At 43.5% G+C, this 23,828-nt stretch overlaps 1 protein-coding gene across 3 annotated transcripts in view; it reads left to right on the top strand.

Moving 5' to 3' along the window:
* Positions 1-14,531, top strand: part of GTF3C3 (general transcription factor IIIC subunit 3) — a 62,380-nt gene extending 47,849 nt beyond the window's left edge. For all 3 annotated transcript variants that reach the window (XM_077283474.1, XM_077283477.1, XM_077283475.1), the window contains exons 10-19: positions 513-607; positions 1,119-1,290; positions 1,495-1,697; positions 2,226-2,327; positions 4,472-4,607; positions 4,774-5,011; positions 7,865-8,055; positions 11,021-11,145; positions 14,110-14,262; positions 14,352-14,531. In XM_077283474.1, coding sequence (XP_077139589.1) covers positions 513-607; positions 1,119-1,290; positions 1,495-1,697; positions 2,226-2,327; positions 4,472-4,607; positions 4,774-5,011; positions 7,865-8,055; positions 11,021-11,145; positions 14,110-14,262; positions 14,352-14,474 — 1,538 coding nt within the window. In that variant the 3' untranslated portion in view covers positions 14,475-14,531. The remainder of the gene's footprint in view (positions 1-512; positions 608-1,118; positions 1,291-1,494; positions 1,698-2,225; positions 2,328-4,471; positions 4,608-4,773; positions 5,012-7,864; positions 8,056-11,020; positions 11,146-14,109; positions 14,263-14,351) is intronic.
* The last annotated feature ends 9,297 nt before the right edge of the window (positions 14,532-23,828 follow it).

The following is a 23,828-nucleotide window of genomic DNA, read 5'->3' as shown; positions in this document are numbered from 1 at the left end:
GAATAAGAGCAACAGTAGAAATTTTTGCCGTTTCAAAGGTGAGAAAAGAGTTGAATTCCTGAGATATGTCCCGATTGAAAAAAACTAAATGCCAGGAGTAATAACCGAAGAGTGGCATAATGCAAAGGCATAATTTAAGAAATGTTGCTCTAGAATTGTTATTCTATGGAGATTATTAGTATTTATTAAAACTGACCTGTTGGGAGTGATTACAGGTCCTGCATAACTGGGCTGTATTCGGCGACACAGGGAGGCAGAGTATGGAGATTTTATAGATTTTTTTTCTATATTTCTAGGTACTTTATACATACTTCATGTCCCTGATATTACATAATGACGGAGTAGGTTAGTGAGACTCTCTATACTGGGAGGCCGGCATGGCTACAGGCATCCCAGAATTTTCAATATCTGGTTATTAAATGTGACATTAGATATTAAATTACATATTTGGGGCACAGATCAGCATCTTGCTTCTACATGTAATAATTCCTTATTTTTTTTCCCCTCCATAGAAGTTGTGTGCCATGTGCCGGAGGGCGTTCCAATAGATATCACCGTGAAAATGATGCTTTGCCTCATCCACCTAAATATCCTGGAACCTGTCAGTGTGAGTGACCATTCCAACAAGATTGTTATGTTGTTTGCATGTTGTTATGCCACTGTTGGCATGATAATGTGATTTGCCAGAGCCGGCGTCATCATCAGACCCCTGCAAACCTCACGTCTCCATTCGACAGCGTCATTGAGCCTCTGAAGTGCGGTGTCGCTTCCTGGCTTCAGAGGCAGACCGCACGTGAATGCAAGTGTAGAAGATGTACGTGAGCCGGGTTCCGTGGTGGTTTTTCTTAATATGACCTATTAACAAAAGTGGTCATAATTGCTCCCTCCGTCATAAAGAACCAGATTTTCTTGCTAAAAGTTGGGTCTGAACATTTGAGTTGTGTGATCCTGGCATTCGGAGAGCCAGATCCCACAACCGTCCTCGCTGTGAAATTGCAAGATCTCGCTCTCTGCATTTACCCAGCGCTGGCCGCATTGTTTGCTAAGCTGCTACCGTACGGGAACCCCTTTAATGATGTCACCTGTAACATTTACTTCTCTGTGTCTCGCTTCTTTAGCCAATGCTGACATCTTTAATGGAGCAAAACCCAGAAGAAATGGGAGACTTGTATCTAGACGTGGCAGAAGCTTTCATGGACGTTGGCGAATATAATTCAGCCTTGCCCCTGTTGAGTGCATTAGTATGCTCTGAAAAATACAATATGGCCGTGGTCTGGCTTCGACACGCAGGTAATCCCATGGACTGACTTCTGCAATGATCATAAATGAGAGTATTTGATAATGGACTTGCAATGATGATGGGGTGACGTAACACCAGAGCTTTACTGCTGGCGCAGAACTTACACCAAGAAAATGATCGCTTTATCTCTTATCCGTTCAGTTTAACGTCCCAAATCAAATAGGTTGATCTGACCTGACTTTTTTTTTTAATAGATTGTTTAAAAGCTCTGGGACACATGGAGAAAGCTGCGGAAAGTTACTGTAAAGTGGTAGACATGGCTCCTTTACACCTGGACGCAAGGATCTCTCTGTCAACACTTCAGCAGCAACTTGGCCACCCAGAAAAAGCGTTGGAGGCGCTTGAGCCCATGTACGATCCGGACACCTTGGCACAGGACGCAAATGCTGCCCAGCAGGTAGGATTTGCCTGCGTCGAGTTGAGGGAAGGAAATAATCTGCAGTTTGACACTTTAGGTGGGGGCTTATCATTCGCAAGGCGTGAAACCAGTTTCACGCGTCCAACATTCACAGTCCAAGGAAGGATGGGAGCGCCCGCAAATCTGAGCTGAACTCGACAGAAGTTGATTTCGGGTCTGGAGACTTGCAGCCGGTCTGGACATCGCGGACTGTAACGGACTATGAGTGTTGGACATGTGAAGTCTGTAGATTAGTTGTGGACCACGGCTGAGCTTATCTTCATCTGCTCATGCCTTCCCACACTGGAAGCATACGTGTGCAGAGCTACAGGGACAATGGTGCCGGGTTTCACTGTAATTCATAATTTCTGAACCTTTATTTTTACCATTTCCAATCATATTTCTTATTAATTTTCTTAAAAAGATGTTTCCATTCTGAGGAGGAATCAGTGGTTGGCTGAAGAAGACAAAAAATGTACATTCCCAACTATTTAAATGTTTTTTTATCCCATCATTTTTATCCTGCAGGAACTGAAGCTTTTGCTCCACCGATCAACCCTCCTTTACTCTCAAGGAAAAATGTTTGACTATGTGGACACCTTGCTTACGATGCTCGCCATGTTACTAAAAGTAAGTGTTCAGTTCTTGTTGTCTTAAAGGGAACCTGTCACCCCGTTTTTTCAGTATGAGATAAAAATACCATTAAATAGGGCCTGAGCTGTGCTGGACAATAGTGTATTTTGTGTACCCTGATTCCCCACCTATGCTGCCGAAATACGTTACCAAAGTCGCCGTTTTCGCCTGTCAATCAAGGTGGTCAGGTCAAATTGGTGTGGTGAAATCGCTTCTTCTCCCCCCGATCTTGCTCATCTTTCCGTTGGTGGCGTAGTGGTTTGCGCATGCCCAACAGGGGAATGCACTGCGCAGCTGAAGAAAAAGAGCGCGATCTGCGCTATTCTCCACTTTTACGCTGGCGGCGGCCATCTTCCTGAGGCCGCGTGTGCGCAGATGGAGTGCTCTGCTGCCCGGGGCTTCAGGAAAATGGCCGAGGGATGCCGCGCGTGCGCAGATGGGGATCGCGGTGGCCATTTTCCTGAAGCCGAGATGCGAACTCGGCTTCAGGAAACTGGCCGCCGCGATCTCCATCTGCGCACGAGCGGCATCCCGCGGCCATTTTCCTGAAGCCCCGGGCAGCAGAGCGCTCCATCTGCACACGCGCGGCCTCAGGAAGATGGCCGCCGCCAGCGAAAAAGCAGAGAATAGCGCAGATCGCGCTCTTTTTCTTCAGCTGTGCAGTGCATTCCCCTGTTGGGCATGCGCAAACCACTACGCCACCAACGGAAAGATGAGCAAGATCTGGGGGAGAAGAAGCGATTTCACCACGCCCATTTGACCTGACCACCTTGATTGACAGGCGAAAACGGCGACTTTGGTAATGTATTTCGGCAGCATAGGTGGGGAATCAGGGTACACAAAATACACTATTGTCCAGCACAGCTCAGGCCCTATTTAATGGTATTTTTATCTCATACTGAAAAAACGGGGTGACAGGTTCCCTTTAAGGCCCCGAAACACATTAGGTAAGTCCTCCGATTTCCATGGAGTTTGATGACAGTTTATTGAGTCCCCAGACTGTCACTTTACAGATCCTTAAAAATTGGAGTACAAAATATCATTGCTTCTTACGTCAGTAATTTATTTTTTGCATTTCGACTCTACCAGAGTCTTTTTTTTTTTTTTTTTTTTTTCTACTCCATTTTTTTGGCTTAGTGCCTTGATGCTGGCTGTTTACATGCTACTGTACCGTTTTACGCTGCGTCGCTCCATTGCAGAGATATTCACATTTGTTTCTTCTGGAGCACAGCATGGGAAATCTCTGCTTGTAATTCAACGTGACATTTCTTTGGAGGCTAATGAAGGGGCGTGCAACTTCATTGCTCCCTCCCAGATGTTGTCAAACACAGCTCGGCAGCTGATCTAGCAATCTCAGACGATACTGAGCTGTGATCGGCAGTGTTTTGGATGTAGCGGTGAATGCACACGTTCCCAGAGAAGACTCTGAAAAAACACCTAGTTGTTCTACATGCAGAAATTTCACATAGTGCTCTCCAGAAGAAACAAATGTGACTATCGCTGCGATGGAGCATCGCAGCGCAAAATGGAAAAGAGCGACAGAATTGGGGGAACTTGGAGATTTTAATAGGGTATTTAACGTTAAAAGTTTTTATGCGCCAAGTAAAAAAAATATATCTACCCCAGCGCTGGCTCAAAGCAGTCACCGACCGCTCCTGCTGGCGATTCAGCTGCTCCATTTCAAGAGCATCCTTTCTTCTTCTGCACTGTCGACAGAGCGTGACTGCCAGTGTCATGCTGATTGACAGCCGGCTTCTCGCAGTTAGGCGGTGGGGAGACGACTGTCAATTGGCATGACATTTGCAAGTCACGCCCCATCAACAGAGCAGAGCGGAAGAGAAGCCGATGTGATGTTGGTGAAAGCTGCTGAATCGCCGGCAGGGGCGGTATGTGACTTTTCTATGCCGGGCACAGCAGGCAGGTATGTAGCAACTACCTGCCTGATTAGTTCTTAGACCCCTAGTAAAAAAAAAAAAATTACGTAGTTTTGTTTAATCCATGTAAGGACCGCTGCTGGTCTGTGCTGGAAACTTACGCCTGCACACGGGTCACTGGTGTTTTATCATTATGGTATAATCACTGAAATTTCTATTAGGTTTTTTTTCTTTTCAGTTTTTGCTAATCTTGTTACTTGGTTACAGATTGCAATGAATCGGGCACAAGTCTGTTTGATTTCCAGTTCCAAATCCGGAGAAAGACATTTATATCTGATTAAAGTCTCGAGAGACAAAATCTCCGACACCGACGAGCAGGAGACGGCAAACTCTGATGCAAAAGGTAAAAACGATTTTGCATAAAAAAAATTTAAACTGTCTTTACACAAGTATAAAAAGCCTAATATTCCTCGGAGTCAGACTAAACAGGGGTGCCTGGTTTTTAATTCGTCATATATTCTGCTAGAAAGTCCTCTTCTGTCATTATCCAGATTTCTTTTCCTTCACAGCCATTTTTGCGATCCTCACCAGTGTCCTATCCAAAGACGATTGGTGGAACCTCCTCTTAAAGGCGATCTACGCTTTGTGTGACCTGGCCCGGTATAAGGAGGGCGAGCTGCTGGTAGACTCCTCTTTGGAGTATTATTCATTTTATGACGACCGCCAGAAGCGGAAGGAGTTGGAACATTTTGGACTCTCCACAGCTATTCTGGATAAGAACTTCAGAAAAGCCTACAATTACATAAGGTATCTTCTTCTAGATTAGATTTACACCCAGGTCTTGTCTCCTGCTCTATAACACATGACGGAGCAGGAGACATTAATCTGCCAGACTCTTCTGGTCGCGGCTGATCTCCCCAACAAACAAAAGGATCGGCGATTTGCAATTCAGCAGGTCGGATCCTTCTCTTCCCCGACATCATCTGTTGTGGGAAAGTTGGGCGGCCCCTGCCAAAAGCTGTGGGTTCAGCAGACTTTACTCTAAGGGCTCATTCAGACTTCTGTGCAAATCAATGTGATCTTCGACCACAATACACGGACCGGTTACAGCTTTGCGACCATGACAGCCTCATAGAAATACATGAGACAGCGGACCAGTCCACACATTGCGGTCTGACTTCAGACAGATTTGCACAGGGGAATTTCCATGTAAATAAAGTTAGGCAGCTGCCTAGTACAGCTGGTACTCTATTACCGTATTTTTTCCGACTATAAGACGCACCGGACTATAAGACGCACCCAGGTTTTAGAGGTGGAAAATAGGGAAAAAAATATTTGAAGCAAAAAAGGTGGTAAAATATTTAATAACATAAACATACTATTGTATGTGTTATTATATATAATAGTATGTTATGTTGGAAGCTGCGGGTAGAAGATGGTGCTGCGGGACCAGTGTGGTGTCTGTGAAGTACTATATGAAGATGCTGGAGGGTGAGTATAAGAGTGGGGGCACAGGGCTTATATTTAAAGCACCACTCAAGCACTGAAAAATAACACTGGAGTGCTGCTTTGAGATCCCATTTGGAGAACTATAACTCCCAGCATGTCCTGCAGATCCTATGGCATGCTGGGAGTTATAGTTCACCACAGGAGTGGCAGAGTGCTTTATTGTGTGTTGTAGTGACTAACCATTTAATCGTGGCAGCCAGCCATACTGTGGTGAGGTAAAATGTTGGCGCATCCCATCCCATGACCCCACAGAGCGCTCCCTCTTGTTGCCTCTCCACAGCACAGGAGTAAGCTTGCAGATTGTAGTGTGGTGTCTGCAGGACCTGTGATGACATCAGAAGAGGGAGGGCTCTGCTGCCATGTGATGCTCCAGCCCGCCCTCTTCATGACTGTTAGAAAAAATAACTCTTCCTTACTTTTTCAAGTATAATACAGTGAGGATAGAGAAGAAAAGCAAAATTGAATTGTGTGGATAAAACAAAACTTATTTAATGTCCATTCAAAAAGTGATTACAAAAATGAAGAAAAAGTAAATTATAAGTTCATAGCACACAAAATTAAGTATTAGATTAAAAAGAAAGAGAAAGCAAGCATTGATCTTACATATGGTCTTGTGGTATGATGTGGTCGTCCATGTGGAGAGTCTCAAGAAATGAGAGATCTGAATCATACTGGAGCTGGGTCTTCCTTATATACTATTTTGACCCATAGACTTACATTGGTTACTATTTTTCTACCTCAAAACCACATAAGGTGATCTACCGGTATGTCCATAGCTCGTACCATATTAGCAGAACCTAGTAGCTTCCAGAATACATTACCTCATTCCATATTACCTAAATATATATCTTGTTTGTTAGTTACAAGTAACTTTAGTCGTCCACTTATAGCTCAACTTGTCAAGTATCCTCTAGCTTTGACATGCAGAGAACAGATGTAAGCCAAGATCCCCAGAATATCTGACTCACACTACCTAAAGCTTTGGCTCATTAATTGAACTCTGTATATACGTTAAGTGATCAATAATAATATTTCATTAAGATTTTACAATCACATCACACAGGTCCTTGTGCTGGAGCACTCAGCATCCAGCACAGCCCAGGCAGGTATGCAGCGATCTTGTGTCTCCCCTCTGGCCCCTGCCTCCTCCACCAGACACACAGATCTCCCCCAGCTGCTGCAGAAATCCAGCGCTGGGGAAACCATGTGTGCCCCTGTGAAGGAGTATTCATTTGCTGCTCCTAACTTACTGCTCAGCTGACAGGTGGGCGGGGAAGCAGCTAATGAATATTCACTGCACTTTAATGATCGGGACCATGTGGTTTCCCCAGGGCTGATTCCTGAAGCCGGGCAGGGACATTTTTCTGCCTCCTGCCTCCCAGTGCAATCCCACTCGCTGCTGCCCCTCTCCACATTGCATCCCTACCATAAGACGCACCCACACTTTCCTCCCACATTTGGAGGAAAAAAAGTGCGTCTTATGGTCAGAAAAATACAGTAATTTACATACTTTTCCCCATGAAGCATTGCTAATAGGCTCATCTCCTCAATGAGCGCCAGTGCTCAACACAAAGGTGTCATGGTGTCTCAGCCTTTGAAACCCTTCTCTACATAGATGAGCTGGCCTTCTTAAAGGGAAGCTTTTTAAAAGGTTTTTGCTATGTAATCTGAGAGCAGATACCCTGATACCAGTGATGTGTCGCTTACTGGGCTGCTTGCTGTTTAAGTAAAATCAATGTTTTGTCAGGAGGAGATTAATATTAGAGGACTAGTCTCGTGCTGCCTAGTCCCCCTTTAACTTCCTCCGTCACTGATTGGTAGCTTTCTGCCTATGCACAGTGTATACAGAAAGCTGCCAATCAGTGGTGTTGTCGGGGTTATGCACAGCACAGCATTCAGAGAACTGCTAGATCTGCAGCAGAGAATACTGGGATTTTAACAAAATGACAGCAGACAGCTCAATAAGTGACACATCGCTGGAATCAGGGTCTCTGCTCCTACATCATGCTGCTCTCAGATTACCTAGCAAACGCCTGGTGACAGATTCCTTTTAAGTAGAACCAGCCCCCCTAAGTAAAAGTCCAGTAGCAGGAAATTAGTTCCTGGCTTAATCCAAGTATTATCATAACATGTCCTTGTTTTCTTTCCCAGAATAATGTTGATGGAAAATGTGAACAAACCTCAGCTATGGAATATCTTCAATCAAGTGACGATGCATTCCCAAGACGTGAGGCATCACCGTTTCTGTCTGCGGTTAATGCTCAAAAATCCCGAGAACCTCGCACTGTGTGTCCTGAGTGGTCATAATGCTTTTGTATCTGGGAGCTTCAAGCACGCACTTGGTAAATGGCCGCTCTTTCCAGTACGGGGTTAAACGTCACAACAGATCAGATACATAATGCAGTTAGTGGGGCGTTCAGATATCACGGGACTGTGGATCCAAGCGGGCATGCTCCTACTGCACATCAGCAATCACAAACACATGGGAGTCGCTACTTCTGCTTATGCGTATCATGGCCATAAAAAGAAAAAAACTAAATAAAAGAAAAATAAAAAAAAATAAAAAAGTAAACATTCCTATTACAATATGACGTCAGCTCTGAGGTCACCATGTGTAGAGATGGGCGAACCCGAACAGTAAAGTTCAGCGTCCGTACTGAACACCTACTGTTTGGGCACAGACACCAAACACGGCCTCTCAAACACCGGGTGCTTGTTACGCTGTCATGTGCATGACAGTGCTGCAAACACCGCTTCTGATCGGTGGCAAAATCATCAGAAGATCTCCGCTAGCACAGAGAGAAAGTCTCACTGCAGAGGAGAGTTCACCGCAGGACTACAGGCCCCTTACCAGCCTGAGAATACCAGCCCCCAGCTGTCTGCTTTACCTTGGTTGTCAAAAATACGGGGGAAACCCACGCCCCTTTTTTAATTATTTATTTAAATAATTAAAAAATACGGCATGGGGACCCCTCTATTCTTACTAACCCTTGCTGAAGCTGACGGGCAAAACTAGAGGGGAACTCACTGTGTTTTTTTTTCTTTTTAATTACTCCTTTAAAGCAAAGGCATCGGCTGATGAATACTCCCATCAGCCTATCCTGTTCTCGCTGTTATTAGCGGCAGCAGGCGATGGCTGATGGGAGCAGTAGTCCCATCAGCTGACACCAGTCACCGGAGGTAAACTTTATACCTCCGATCACAGCTGCACTCACACTTTGTCTTTTGACACATGACAGCGTGGCAAATACTGGATGTTCAGACCCCCCATTCAAGTGAATGGGGTTCAGGTCTGGGTACTGTTCTGGTGCACAAACTTTTTGTAACTGTTCAGCCGACCCTGCGGGACCTAAACATCCAGGTGTCCGCCCATCTCTACTCATGAGCTAAGCTATTTCTACGCATGGTAGATGCCAAATATATTATATAGCAGACATGTGTCTTTAACAGCAGCAAATGGGGCTGAACTCCGATCACTGCTGTTAACCATTTAGACCATAGGTCTCAAACACACGTCCTTTGAGGCAAGCATCGGCAGCCCGCAGTGCACCAGAGGTGTCAGGCTAGCAGAGAAGAGGAGCATGCAGTGCCTTCATGACATTTCTCCGACGCTCTTTAATGACATTACTCCGGTGCTCATTAATGACAGTGCTACATGCACTCCTTAACCCCTTCATGACCCAGCCTATTTTGACCTTAATGACCTGGCCATTTTTTGCAATTCTGACCAGTGTCCCTTTATGAGGTAATAACTCAGGAACGCTTCAACGGATCCTAGCGATTCTGAGATTGTTTTTTCGTGACTTATTGAGCTTCATGTTAGTGGTAAATTTAGGTCGATAATTTTTGCGTTTATTTGTGAAAAAAATGGAAATTTGGCGAAAATTTCACAATTTTCAAATTTTGAATTTTTATTCTGTTAAACCAGAGAGTTATGTGACACAAAATAGTTAATAAATAACATTTCCCACATGTCTACTTTACATCAGCACAATTTTGGAAACAACATTTTTTTTTGCTAGGAAGTTGTAAGGGTTAAATTTTGACCAGCGATTTCTCATTTTTACATCAAAATTTACAAAACCATTTTTTTTAGGGAACACCTCACAAGTCAGTTTGAGGGGTCTATAGGGCTGAAAATACCCAAAAGTGACAAAATTCTAAAAACTGCACCCCTCAAGGTGCCCAAAACCACATTCAAGAAGTTTATTAACCCTTCAGGTGTTTCACAGCAGCAGAAGCAACATGGAAGGAAAAAATGAACATTTAACTTTTTGGTCACAAAAATGATCTTTTAGCAACAATTTTTTTTATTTTACCAAGGGTAAAAGGAGAAACTGGACCACAAAAGTTGTTGTACAATTTGTCCTGAGTACGCCGATACCCCATATGTGGGGGGGAAACCACTGTTTGGGTGCACGGCAGGGCTCGGAAGGGAAGGAGCGCCATTTGACTTTTTGAATGAAAAGCTGGCTCCAATCTTCAGCGGACACGATGTCGCGTTTGGAGAGCCCCTGTGTGCCTAAACATTGGAGCTCTCCCACAAGTGACCCCATTTTGGAAACTAGACCCCCCCCACGGAACTTATCTAGAGGTGTGGTGAGAACTTTGAACCCCAAGTGCTTCACAGAAGTTTATAACGCAGAGCCGTGAAAATAAAAAAATAATTTTTCTTTCCTCAAAAATGATATTTTAGCCCACAATTTTTTATTTTCACAAGGGTAACAGGAGAAATTGGACCACAAAAGTGTTTGTCCTGAGTATGATGGTACCCCATATGTGGGGGTAAACCACTGTTTGGGCACACGTCGGGGCTCAGAAGGGGGGGAGCACCAGTTGACTTTTTGAACGCAAGATTGGCTGGAATCAATAGTGGCGCCATGTCCCGTTTGGAGACCCCCTGATGTGCCTAAACAGTGGAAAGCCCTCAATTCTAACTCCATCACTAACCCCAACACATCCCAACCCTAATCCCAACTCTAACCATGACCCTAATCCCAACCCTATTCCCAACACACCCCTAACCACAACCCTAACCCCAACACACCCCTAATCCTAACCATAACCCTAACCACAAGCCTAACCCTAACCCCAACACACCCCTAACCCTAATTCCAACCCTACCTCTAATTCCAACCCTAAGGCTATGTGCCCACGTTGCAGATTTGTGAGCGATTTCCGCACAGTTTTTGAAAAATCCGCAGGTAAAACGCACTTGCTTGTCTCCTATACGTCAGGTTTTTTTTCTTACTTGGTCTTGCAGTTGTATTCAGCTAATAGGACGCCATTGCCTTTAATACTTTGCAGCGCAGTATGTGCAGGCCTATCGAATGAAGTCTGAGGACCCCATGTACAGCCTCTGTATCGGATTAACCTTTGTGCACATGGCATCACAGAAGTTTGTGCTGAAAAGACATGCCCTGCTGGTTCAGGTAAGACCGCAGCATTGATCACGTGCCGGTGGGGGGTGCGTCATTCCATGCGCCTGTGACGTGATGGCGGGGTGACATCCCAGCCGGGGGTCTGCTGATGACCCTCGTGCCTGTCATGATGATTCTCCAGCCCGTTCACAGGAGATTGTGATTTTATCTAACCATAGCAATGTTGATGCCCTGCTACTGTATGTACAGCACAGGCGTCGGGCGATCGCAGCTTGAAGGGACTATCAAATACAAGAACAAGTAAAAAAATTAAATATTAAAAAAAAAAAAGTTCAAATTACCCCCTTTTATCCCATTAAAATAACACATATTTGGTATCGCTGCGTTCATAAAAGTCCAATCTATCAAAATATAAGAAAAAAAATCAGATTGGTAAATGGCATAAAGAAAAAAAAATCTAAACGCCAGAATTGCGTTTTTTGGGCCACCACAATATTACAATAACAGGCGATAAAACATTGTATCTAACCCCAAACTGGTATCAAACGTCAGCTCAGGGTGCAAAAAATAAGCCCTCGCCCAACCCGAGATCACAAAAAATGGAGACGCTGCGGGAGTCGGAATTTTTTTTTTTTAGAAAAGTTTGGATTTTTTTTTCACCACTTAGATAAAAAAGAACCTAGACATGTTTGGTGTCTAGTTTAATTAAATAGGTGTCTATGAACTCCTAATCGCCTGGAGAATCATAATGGCAGGTCAGTTTTAGCATTTAGTGAACTTAGCAAAAAAGCCAAACAAAAAACCAGTGTGGGATTGCACTTTTTTTGCAATTTTACTGCACTTGGAATTTTTTACCCTTTTTCTAGTACATGACATGGTAAAACCAATGATGGAGTTCAAAAGTACAACTTGTCCCACAAAGAACAAGCCCTCACATGGCCATATTGATGGAAAAATAAAAAAAGTTATGGCTCTGGGAAGGAGGGGAGCGAAAACCGAAAATGCAAAACTGAAAAAAGCTCAGTTCATGAAGGGGTTAAATAGGAGACAACCTATCCATGTTTGGTATCTGCATACTCGTACTGACCTGGAGAATTATAATGGCAGCTCAGTGTTACCATATAGTGAACATGGTAAATGAAAAATCTTAAAAACAATTGTGAATGTTTTCTTTTTTTTTTTTATTTCAACACACTCGTATGTTTTTTTTCCGGCTTTCCAGTGCATCACATGATAAAATTAATGGTGTCATTCAAAAATACAACTTGTCCCGCAAGAAACAAGCCCTTAAACGGGTATGCGGACAGAAAAATTAAAAAGATATGGCTCTTAAGAAGAAGAAGAAAAAAATGGAAAATCGTCTGGTCATGAAGTGGTTATGATGGAGCTGTCACCAGCTCAGAAGTGACCGGTCTCACTGACTGATCCTCCGTTAGCTCATTCTGCAGTCGGCAATGCACAGTGCAACACAGAGGCTGTAGAAGATAAGACAGTGAAAATATATAATAAAGCTCTAATGCAAAATGTATCTTGGCAATTAAGTAAAAAAAAAACAAACTTTGTTCTCAACGAGCAGTATGATGTAGAGGCAGAGAACCTGATTACAGGGTTGTCACTTATTAGGCTGTGTGCTGTAGTGCCAAATACAATCAGTGCTTTATCAGCAGGAGATTATTACTGCAGGACTAGGTGTTGTGTGCCAGACAGTCCAGTCTAACCCCGCCTCCACCACTGATTGGCAGCTTGCTGACAGTTTACACAAGAAACTGCCAATCAGGCCGTGGTTATACACAGCTCAGCATTCTGAGCACTGCTACATGTACAGTAGAGAAAACAGGAATTCTAGCAAAGCTACAGCTAGCAGCCCAGTAAGTGACACATCTATGGAATCAGGGTCTCTGCCCCTACATTATGCTGCTCTCAGATTCCATTTAATATGCTCCTTATACGGTATGAGCCATCAGCTGTTCATTTTCTAAGGGCTGTCCCACACGTCCAGATAATTCCGGTACCGGAATAAATCGGTACCGGAGTTATCCGTGTCCGTGTGCCTGGGAACTCACGTAGGCCATACGTGCGGCACACGTGTGCCGCCCGTATGGCGAGTGGGTACCACACGGAGCGTGTGGTACCCACTCTGCATCGTGCTGAAGCCTCGATTCATATGTTCCCTGCAGCAGCGTTTGCTGCAGAGAAAATATGAATAATAGTGTTTAAAATAAAGATCTATGTGTCCGCCGCCCTCCCACCCCCTGTGCGCCCCCCCGCTGGTCAGAAAATACTTACCCGGATCCCCGGTTGGCTGTCGCTCCTTCCTGGTCTGGCCGCGGCTTCTCTACTGTATGCGGTCGATTACACTCATGAATATGTGGCTCCACCTCCAATAGGGGCGGAGCCGACTATTCATGATTGTAAATGAGCGGCCCCACGTGACCGCATACAGTAAGCCGCGGCCAGACCAGGAAGGAGCTACAGCCGACGGGGGACCCGGGTAAGTATTTTCTGACCAGTGGGGGGGCGCACAGGGGGTGGGGGGGCGGCGGACACATGGATCTTTATTTTAAACGCTATTATTCATATTTTCTCTGCAGCAAACGCTGCTGCAGGGAACATATGAATCGCGGCTTCAGCACCATGTGGGGGGGACAGCGCTTACTTTTGCGCTGTCTCCTGCACGCACACGGACCCCAGACGGAGAATGTCCGTGTGAGGTCCGTGTTTTACACGGATCCATAGACTCTATTGGGTCCGTGTAATACGTGCGCTCCCAAGAACACTGACATGTCTCCGTGTTTGGCACACGGAGACACGGTCCGCAAAAAATCAATGACATCTGAACAGATGCATTGATTTTTATGGGTCTATGTGTGTCAGTGTCTCCGGTACGTGAGGAAACTGTCACCACACGTACCGGAGCCACTGACGTGTGAAACCGGCCTAACTGTATATTGCTTTGCAGAGTAATCTATCCAAATTCTGATAATGCCATTTTACACATTTTTTTTGTCTTTTTAGGGTTTTTCGTTTTTGAATAAATACATAGATTTACGTGGCTCCTGCCAGGAGACGTTCTACAACCTGGGCCGGGCCTTGCACCAGATGGGCCTGACGCACCTGGCGCTGCACTATTATCAGCAGGCACTGCAGCTGCCACCGCTTCACTTATCGGTACAGTCATCCATCCACGTGTCCCAGCTGGAAATATGTTTTCGGTCACAAACAAGAGTAATATTTTGTGGTTTTTTTACTTTTTGCAGGGCATTGATGAGGACCAGGTTGACCTTCGGAGAGACATTGCTTTTAATTTATCTCTTATTTACCAGGGCAGCGGTAACACAGAGATGGCCCGGAGGCTCTTGTACACGTATTGTGTCATTTAATGTTATTTTTTTCATTGTTTTCTTTACAAAATTCCATTAAAAGTATCTAGAACCACAGTTTTTTTGTGAAGGTCTCCGGATTACAGCAAAAACACAAAATAAATTTGGTCACAATTTCACAGCATTGCTTCTGTTTCCATCTTTCTGAAGATAAGGCAACCGCTCCATTTTTAGGAAACCAGGAATCAAACCAATCATTTTACAAATTTCATGAGCATCAAACATATAAATAAATGGTCGCTGTCATTTCAACAAACGTTTCGTAAACCAATTGAATAGTATCAGCGATTATAAGAAAGTTTGTTAAATGTTTTATCAGCAAAATATGTTTCTTTCTCCACTTATGAGACACTTCTTTTACGTCTGATTCTTCAACTGAGCATTCAAAAATGTATCCAAAATCCATCACGCTCAAGATACGGTAAGTCGGCCTGTCATCTCACTGAGGGATCAGATTACTGTTGCCTATTAATAATCTTTAGAGATCTAAGGAAGAGTGAGAAAGTGCAGCAGAGAGACACCCAGATTCTGCTGCTTCCCAGTAAGTGTTTTATCTCACCCCAGAGCTACACTGCTTAACCCTTTAATGACCAGAGATATTTTTGGTTTTGCATTTTCGTTTTTTGCTCCCCTTCTTCCCAGAGCCATAACTTTTTTTATTTTTCCGTCAATATGGCCATGTAAGGGCTTGTTTTTTGCAGGACAAGTTGCACTTTTGAACGACACCATTGGTTTTAACATGTCGTGTACTGGAAAATGGGAAAAACATTCCAAATGTGGTGAAATTGCAAAAATAGTGCAATCCCGCAGTTGTTATTTATTTTTTTTTTTTACCATGTTCACTAAATGCTAACACTGACGTGCTATTATGATTCTCCAGGTCATTACGAGTTCACAGACACCAAACATGTCTAGGTTCATTTTTTTGTCTAAATGATGAAAAAAAATTCCAAAGTTTGTAAAAAAAAACAAAACAAAAAAAAGCGCGTCATTTTCCAAGACCTGTAGCGTCTCCATTCTTTATGATCTGGGGCTTATTTTTTGCATCCCAAGCTGAGGTTTTTATTAATACCATTTTGGTGCAGATCGCCCGTTATTGCATTTTAATGCAATGTTGCAGCGACCAAAAAACTTTATTCTGGTGTTTCGACTTTTTCTCTCGTTGCACCATTTAGTGATCGGGTTAATTCTTTTTTTATATTCATATATCGGGTGATTCTGAACGCGGCGATACCAAATATGTGTATGTTTGATTTTTTTTATTTTATTTTCAATGGGGCGAAAGGGAGGTGATCTGAACTTTTATATTTTTTAAATATTTTTTAGAACATTTTTTTTTACTTTTTGCATGCTTCAATAGTCGACTAGAAGCTGCAGTACTTTGATCGGCTCTGCTACATACAGGTGATGGTCAGATCGCCTGTATGTAGCAGAAATGCTCACTTGCTATGAGCGCCGACCACCAGGTGGCGCTCATAGCAGTCCGGCAGTGATAAACATAGAGGTCTGCTGGAAACCTCTGGTTGTCATGCCAACCCATCGGTGACCCGCGATCACGTGACGGGGTCACCGATAGGCGGGATTTCCAGCGCGCTTGTCTGAACCACGAGTTAAATGCCGCGGCCAGAGATTAGTTAAATGCCGCTGTCAGTTAACAACCATGGGTGGATTGCGATTCCACCCATGGCTGTTAGAGAGACATGTCAGCAGTTCAAAACAACTGACATGTGCCGGAAAAGATGTGGGCTCAGGGCCAGAGCCCACATCAAAGGGAGGAAGTCCAACATCGATGTACTACTACGCCCAATGTTGGAAAGGGGCTAATACTGCTGTGTAGCATCCTCCATGCTGTTTCTGAACATGTGCTACAAAGAGACATCAAAGCGGGAATCCTTCTTGGCTTTATGTATTGTATATGAGAAAACATCATGGCAGCTAGTCTACACTCACTCTCCCCGAGGTCATTCATCCCTATGTTTATAGTCTACACTCACAAGCTCAGAGAAAAATGAAAATTGAAGAGAGCTCATGCAGAGGGAAAAGTTCAGGAAAATGCGTGGCATATGGTATATGCGTCTTATCAACCAAAAATAGTGTTATTCCTAATGTGCGCAGACATTGACGTATGGATTCAGGGGTCAAATAAAAAATAAATCTGGGGACGATGCATTTGAATTATATTTACAGGTTTCCTTGGAAATACATTTTTTTTTCCTGACCTATGGGTTGGTTACTCACTTGCTCCGGCTTTGGGCTCTCTCGCCTTCCTCCCCGAGCGGCCATCTCTCCCTGCTTCTGTGGGTGTTGGGTTACAATGGCGACACTTCTCGCTCCTCTGATGTCATGCTCTTAGGCTGACTCATGCAGCAACACGCCACCTGAATATTCAGGTAGATTGGCCTACATGCTGCAAACTCACCACTGGGCTAAGGTTAATTGGTTGAAGTGAGTCTCCTAACAAAAACCCAGTTCTGTTACGCTGGGCTCTGCTATATTCACTCAAGGGAGTCTTCTGACTAATCCAGCTCTGCTGTTCCACACTGATCCATGTGCTTTCCAGCTTATCAAGCGCTTTTGTTCCAAGTTTCTTCAAAGTACTACACAGACGGTTACATCCTTACTTGAGCTACCACTGGAAGAATTAGGATTCAGAAACGGCAGAGGAACGAGATGTGATTGCTAACATTAGATGGAGCATGGAGAAGGCCAAAGAATACAACCAGGAGATCTATTTTTGCTTCATCGATTATAGCAAAGTCTGACTGTGTTGATCACTGGAAACTTTGAAATACCATGAAAGATATGGTTGCGCCGAACCATCTGATCAGCCTCACTGGGAACCTTTACATCAACCAAGAAGCAACAGTCCAAACAGAACCAACAGGCCAGACCGCATATCAAATATAAGGGTTGGGGGTCACTTGGGGAATAGTGATCACAAAATAATAAGTTTTCATGTCTCCTTTAATAAGATGTGTAGTAGAGGGGTGACAAGGACACTAAACTTCAGGAGGGCAAATTTCCAACGGATGAGAGAGGATCTTGGTGCAATTAACTGGGACGATATCCTGAGACATAAAAGTACACAAAGAAAATGGGAGACGTTTATTAGCATCCTGGATAGGACCTGTGCACAGTATATACCGTATGGGAATAAACATACTAGAAATAGGAGGAAACCAATATGGCTAAATAAAGTTGTAAGGGGCGCAATAAGTGACAAAAAGAAAGCATTTAGAGAATTAAAGGAAGTAGGTAGTGAGGAGGCATTAAATAAATACAAAAAATTAAATAAATTATGTAAAAAGCAAATCAAGGCAGCAAAGATTGAGACAGAGAGACTCATTGCTAGAGAGAGCAAAAATAACCCCAAAATATTCTTTAACTACATAAATAGTAAGAAACTAAAAAATTATAGTGTTGGCCCCCTTAAAAATAGTCTGGGTGAAATGGTGGATGAGGATGAGGAAAAAGCCAATATGCTAAATGACTTTTTTTCATCAGTATTTACAAAAGAAAATCCCATGGCAGCCAATATGACTAGTGATAATAATTCCCAATTTAATGTTACCTGCTTAACCCAGCAGGAAGTACGGCGGCGTCTAAAAATCACAAAAATTGACAAATCTCCGGGCCCGGATGGGATACACCCCCGAGTACTGCAGGAATTATGTACAGTCATTGATAGACCATTATTTTTAATCTTTAAAGACTCCATAATAACAGGGTCTGTACCACAGGACTGGCGTATAGCAAATGTGGTGCCAATATTCAAAAAGGGGACAAAAACTGAACTCGGAAATTATAGGCCAGTAAGTTTAACCTCTACTGTGGGTAAAATCCTGGAGGGCATTCTAAGGGATGCTATGCTGGAGTATCTGAAGAGGAATAACCTCATGACCCAGTATCAGCACGGGTTTACTAGGGACCGTTCATGTCAGACTAATTTTATCAGCTTCTATGAAGAGGTAAGTTCCGGACTGGACCAAGGGAACCCAGTGGATGTAGTGTTTATGGACTTTTCAAAAGCTTTTGATACGGTGCCACACAAAAGGTTGATACATAAAATGAGAATAATGGGGATAGGGGAAAATATGTGCAAGTGGGTTGAGAGTTGGCTCAGGGATAGGAAACAAAGGGTGGTTATTAATGGAGCACACTCGGACTGGGTCACGGTTAGTAGTGGGGTACCACAGGGGTCAGTATTGGGCCCTCTTCTTTTTAACATATTTATTAATGACCTTGTAGGGGGCATTCAGAGTAGAATTTCAATATTTGCAGATGACACTAAACTCTGCAGGGTAATCAATACAGGGGAGGACAATTTTATATTACAGGCTGATTTATGTAAGCTAGAAGCTTGGGCTGATAAATGGCAAATGAGCTTTAATGGGGATAAATGTAAGGTCATGCACTTGGGTAGAAGTAATAAGATGTATAACTATGTGCTTAATTCTAAAACTCTGGGCAAAACCGTCAATGAAAAAGACCTGGGTGTATGGGTGGATGACAAACTCATATTCAGTGGCCAGTGTCAGGCAGCTGCTACAAAGGCAAATAAAATAATGGGATGCATTAAAAGAGGCATAGATGCTCATGAGGAGAACATAATTTTACCTCTATACAAGTCACTAGTGCGACCACACTTAGAATACTGTGCACAGTTCTGGTCTCCGGTGTATAAGAAAGACATAGCTGAACTGGAGTGGGTGCAGAGAAGAGCAACCAAGGTTATTAGAGGACTGGGGGGTCTGCAATACCAAGATAGGTTATTACACTTGGGGCTATTTAGTTTGGAAAAACGAAGACTAAGGGGTGATCTTATGTTAATGTATAAATATATGAGGGGACAGTACACAGACCTTTCTAATGATCTTTTTAATCAGACCGGTGACAGGGACAAGGGGGCATCCTCTACGTCTAGAGGAAAAAAGGTTTAAGCATAATAACAGACGCGGATTCTTTACTGTAAGAGCAGTGAGACTATGGAACTCTCTGCCGTATGATGTTGTAATGAGTGACTCATTGCTTCAATTTAAGAGGGGACTGGATACCTTTCTGGAAAAGTATAATATTACAGGGTATATATATTAGATTCCTTGATAAGGCGTTGATCCAGGGAACTAGTCTGATTGCCGTATGTGGGGTCGGGAAGGAATTTTTTTCCCCATGATGGAGCTTACTCTTACCACATGGGGGTTTTTTTTGCCTTCCCCTGGATCAACATGTTAGGGCGTGTTAGGCTATGGGTTGAACTAGATGGACTTAAAGTCTTCCTTCAACCTTAATAACTATGTAACCCTGCATGGTGCAAAGTAGAGTGAGATGTCAGACAAGGCGGCATTCTGTCACTATTTCTCTTCCATTTATATACAGAAGCTATTTTCAGGAAGGCTGGACTTGCCGGAAAAGAAGAAGGAATCAAAATTGCCAAACGAACCATCAACAATCTTAAATACACAGACAATACAACATTGATAGCAACAGGAATAGGTGGAATGAAGGACTTATTACTGAGTGTCAAGATGTACCGTAATCTTCGAACTGGGACTGGTGCTCAATACAAAGAAGACAGAGATATTGACTACTGACAGGTACGACCAGGACACAACTGAGATGGATGGGGACAAACTGGAAGTTGTAAAGGGCTTCAACTTACTCAGATGATCGATGATCACTCAAGATGCAGCGACGACATCGGAAGTCACTGGACAAGGTCTTCAAATCGAGGAACACTTCACACAGCTCGTACATAGTCCGGTCTTTTCTGTGGAAACATACTGATGCAAAACCTGGAAGATTAAGAAATAAGACAGAAAAATTGACGCCTTCTATATGTGCGGGAGAAGGATGTTATCAATACCATGGATAGCAAGAAGAACAATAAATTTTGAAACAAATCAAGACAGACAGGTCACTCTAAGGGTATGTGCATACGTCAGGATTTCTTGCAGGAATTTCCTGAAGAAAACCGGAAATTTTCTGCAAGAAATCCGCATTTTTTTTTTTTGCGCTTTTTTTAGCATTTTGCAAGCGTAATTAGCTTGCAGAATGCTAAAGTTTTCCAAGCGATCTGTAGCATCGCTTGGAAAACTGACTGACAGGTTGGTCACACTCGTCAAACATAGTGTTTGACAAGTGTGACCAACTTTTTACTATAGATGCTGCTTATGCAGCATCAATAGTAAAAAGATATGTTAAAAATAATAAAAAAATTAAAAAATGGTTATACTCACCTGCAGACAGCCGATCTCCTCAGCGGCATCCGTTCCTATAGATGGTGTGTGCAGGACCTTCCATGACGGCGCGGTCACATGAGCGGTCACGCGACCAATCACAAGACCGCGACGTCATCGCAGGTCCTTCACACGCACCATCTATAGGAACGGAAGCGGCAGCATGCACCGATGAGAGGCGGGAAGACTCCGGGGGCCATCGAAGGTGAGTATATCACTATTTTTTATTTTACCGGTAATTATTTTTTTTTAACCAATTATATGGTGCCCAGTCCGTGGAGGAGAGTCTCCTCTCCTCCACCCTGGGTACCGACAGCACATAATCTGCTTACTTCCTGCATGGTGTGCATAGCCCTGTGCGGGAAGTAAGCAGATCAATGCATTCCTAGGTGTGCGGAATCCCCGCAATTCCGCAAATTTAATTAACATGTTGCTTTTTTTTCTGCGATGCGATTTTTTTCACGGAAAAAAATGCATCATTTGCACAAGAAATGCGGAATACACTGTAAATAATAGGAGGCATATGTAAGCGTTTTTTTTGCGTTTTTATAGCGAAAAAACGGGAAAGAAACGCGAAAAATACTGAACGTGTGCACATGGCCTAAGGCTACTTTCACACATCAGTTTTTTGCCGTCAGGCACAATCCACCAAATTTTGAAAAAAAAAATGGATCCGGCAGAAATCGTGAAAAACTGATGCGACAGATCCGTCTTTTTGCTGGATCCGGTTTTTTAAATTTATTTCTTTTTACCTGGGGATAGAGTTTGAACTTAATGTTCCGGGGGAGAGAGAGATGGAAGATGCATGATTTGTGTAAAAAAAAAAAAATCGGATTAGATCATTTAACCTCACGTTTCATACAGACAAAAAAACCGTTCCTATGTACGTTTTCTCCAGCCGCCGGAAAACAAATTTTAGACAGATGACAAAAACGGATGAAGCGTGAGGCCATCCGTCTCACTCCGGCGCTAATACAAGTCTATGAGAAAAAAACGGAACCGGCAGCAATTTTTGCCAGATCCATTTTTTTCAAAATTCGCCAGATTGTGCCTAACGGCAAAAAACTGATGTGTGAAAGTAGCCTAACCAAGGATCACCAAGCTACGCCTTGCCTACTTTGCTCTCTTCATATGAGGTGTCCAATCAGTGTAGAAGGACATCATGGTTGGAAGAATAGAAGGAACAAGGAGAACAGGAAGACCAGGCACCCGATGGCTTGTTACAATCAAGGTAACAGCAGAAAAGACCCTGGTGGACCTATCTAGGCTTGTACAAGAACAGCGGAGAAGACCCTGGTGGACCTATCTAGGCTTGTACAAGAACAGCGGAGAAGACCCTGGTGGACCTATCTAGGCTTGTACAAGAACAGCGGAGAAGACCCTGGTGGACCTATCTAGGCTTGTACAAGAACAGCGGAGAAGACCCTGGTGGACCTATCTAGGCTTGTACAAGAAAAGCGGAGGAGACCCTGGTTGACCTATCTAGGCTTGTACCAGATTGATTTTTCTACAGAAAATAAAAAATATTTAAAATGTAAAAGATACTTTTGATGTTAAGATTAATTTTTTTAACTGCGTCCTGGGCTACATAAACATAGGCATGACAAAGAAACTGACAGGCTTTTATTATATGGCTCTGTGAAATTATTAGCCAACAATGCTAAGGGTCGGGTCACAGAGCCGACATAATGCAGGAAGATAGGATACAGCTGTGAACACAATACAACTGTGAACCTAGCCAAATGGATAATACTCGAGACAGCCATTGAAAATGTATCAAAAGCGAGAACTTTAGCAGCCAACACCAGCTACTGCTACTTTCCTGGAATCTAAAACTAACAATATATTGTTGAGAGTTTTACAAAGTCCACCATGTGTGATCACAAAGATGATCTATTTATGTGACGCATATCTGTAAGCATTTTTTAAGGGGTCATATTTTTTCCTGTGTCGCCATTTATATTTGACATTTTGACTCTGACACGGGAGTCTACCAAGAGACTGGCACTTCTCCAGTGGAGATCGCTTCTCAGCAGTCATCTCATCATCACATTACAGACCACCAAGGACAACGCAAAGAGTTTGTATGTTCTCTCCGTGTTTGCATGGGTTTCCTCCTTCTTCTCCGGTTTCCTCCCACATTTACAAAGACATACTGATAGGGAATCTAGATTGTGAGCTCCAATGGGGACAGCGATGATGTCTGTAAAGCGCTGCAGGATATGATGGTGCGATATAAGCGGCAAGTAATATATATATACTGTATATACGCATCGGGGGAAAAAAACACCTCAACAAGGTCGGAAACTAGTCATGTAACCATACCCTCACCGTCCCATCTTCTGCTTTCCAGGATTGGTACCAAGACCCATCATAGGAAGGGGCTGCCCTATAAGCGCCTTTGAACATGAAGCCTTGCTCTTGATTTGGAGGCTTGTAATAAAGTCTAGTATGATGGTTTTGATAGCTTGATTGTGTCTCTGCAGATGTGCGCCACTGGACCGCCACAACAAACTGAGCCTCTGGTCCTGTTTGGTATAGTCTGCAGTCACTTTCTCTTGCTTCCCCCACACATACTCTTTACCGTATATTTTCTGGCTGGTCCATACATCTCAGTGAATTCATCTTAGGGCATGTTCACACTTTGCAGATTTTGCTGCGGATTTTTCCGCAGCGGATTTGGAAAAACCGCATTGAAAAACCGCTGCGGTTTTCCCTGCGGTTTCTTCTGCGGATTCCTCTGCGTGTTTTCAACAGCACTTTCCTATTGGTGCATGTTGAAAACCGCTGCGGAATCCGCAGAAAGAAGTGACATGCTCCTTTTTTTCCACAGCAATTCCGCGCGGTTTTTAAAGGGATTTTCCGCAAAATGGGCACAGCGTTTTTTGTTTTCCATAGGGTAACATTGTACTGTACCCTGCATGGAAAACTGCTGCGGATCCGCAGCAAAAAACGCAAAGTGTGAACATAGCCTTACTGTTAGTTTGTTGATTTGACACCATTTTTCGGCATTTGTTTGCATGTCGCCTTGTATTGTATGGTGGACGAGGTCACTGTTATTGAAGAGTAAATTATTGAGCCCACTACATTAAAACAATCACAATCCACACAACAGATG

This window comes from Ranitomeya variabilis, chromosome 2, assembly GCF_051348905.1.
Source record: "Ranitomeya variabilis isolate aRanVar5 chromosome 2, aRanVar5.hap1, whole genome shotgun sequence".
NCBI lineage: Eukaryota > Metazoa > Chordata > Amphibia > Anura > Dendrobatidae > Ranitomeya > Ranitomeya variabilis.
The sequence above is the reverse complement of the archived record's forward strand: the minus strand, read 5'-3'. Positions and strand labels throughout refer to the sequence as shown.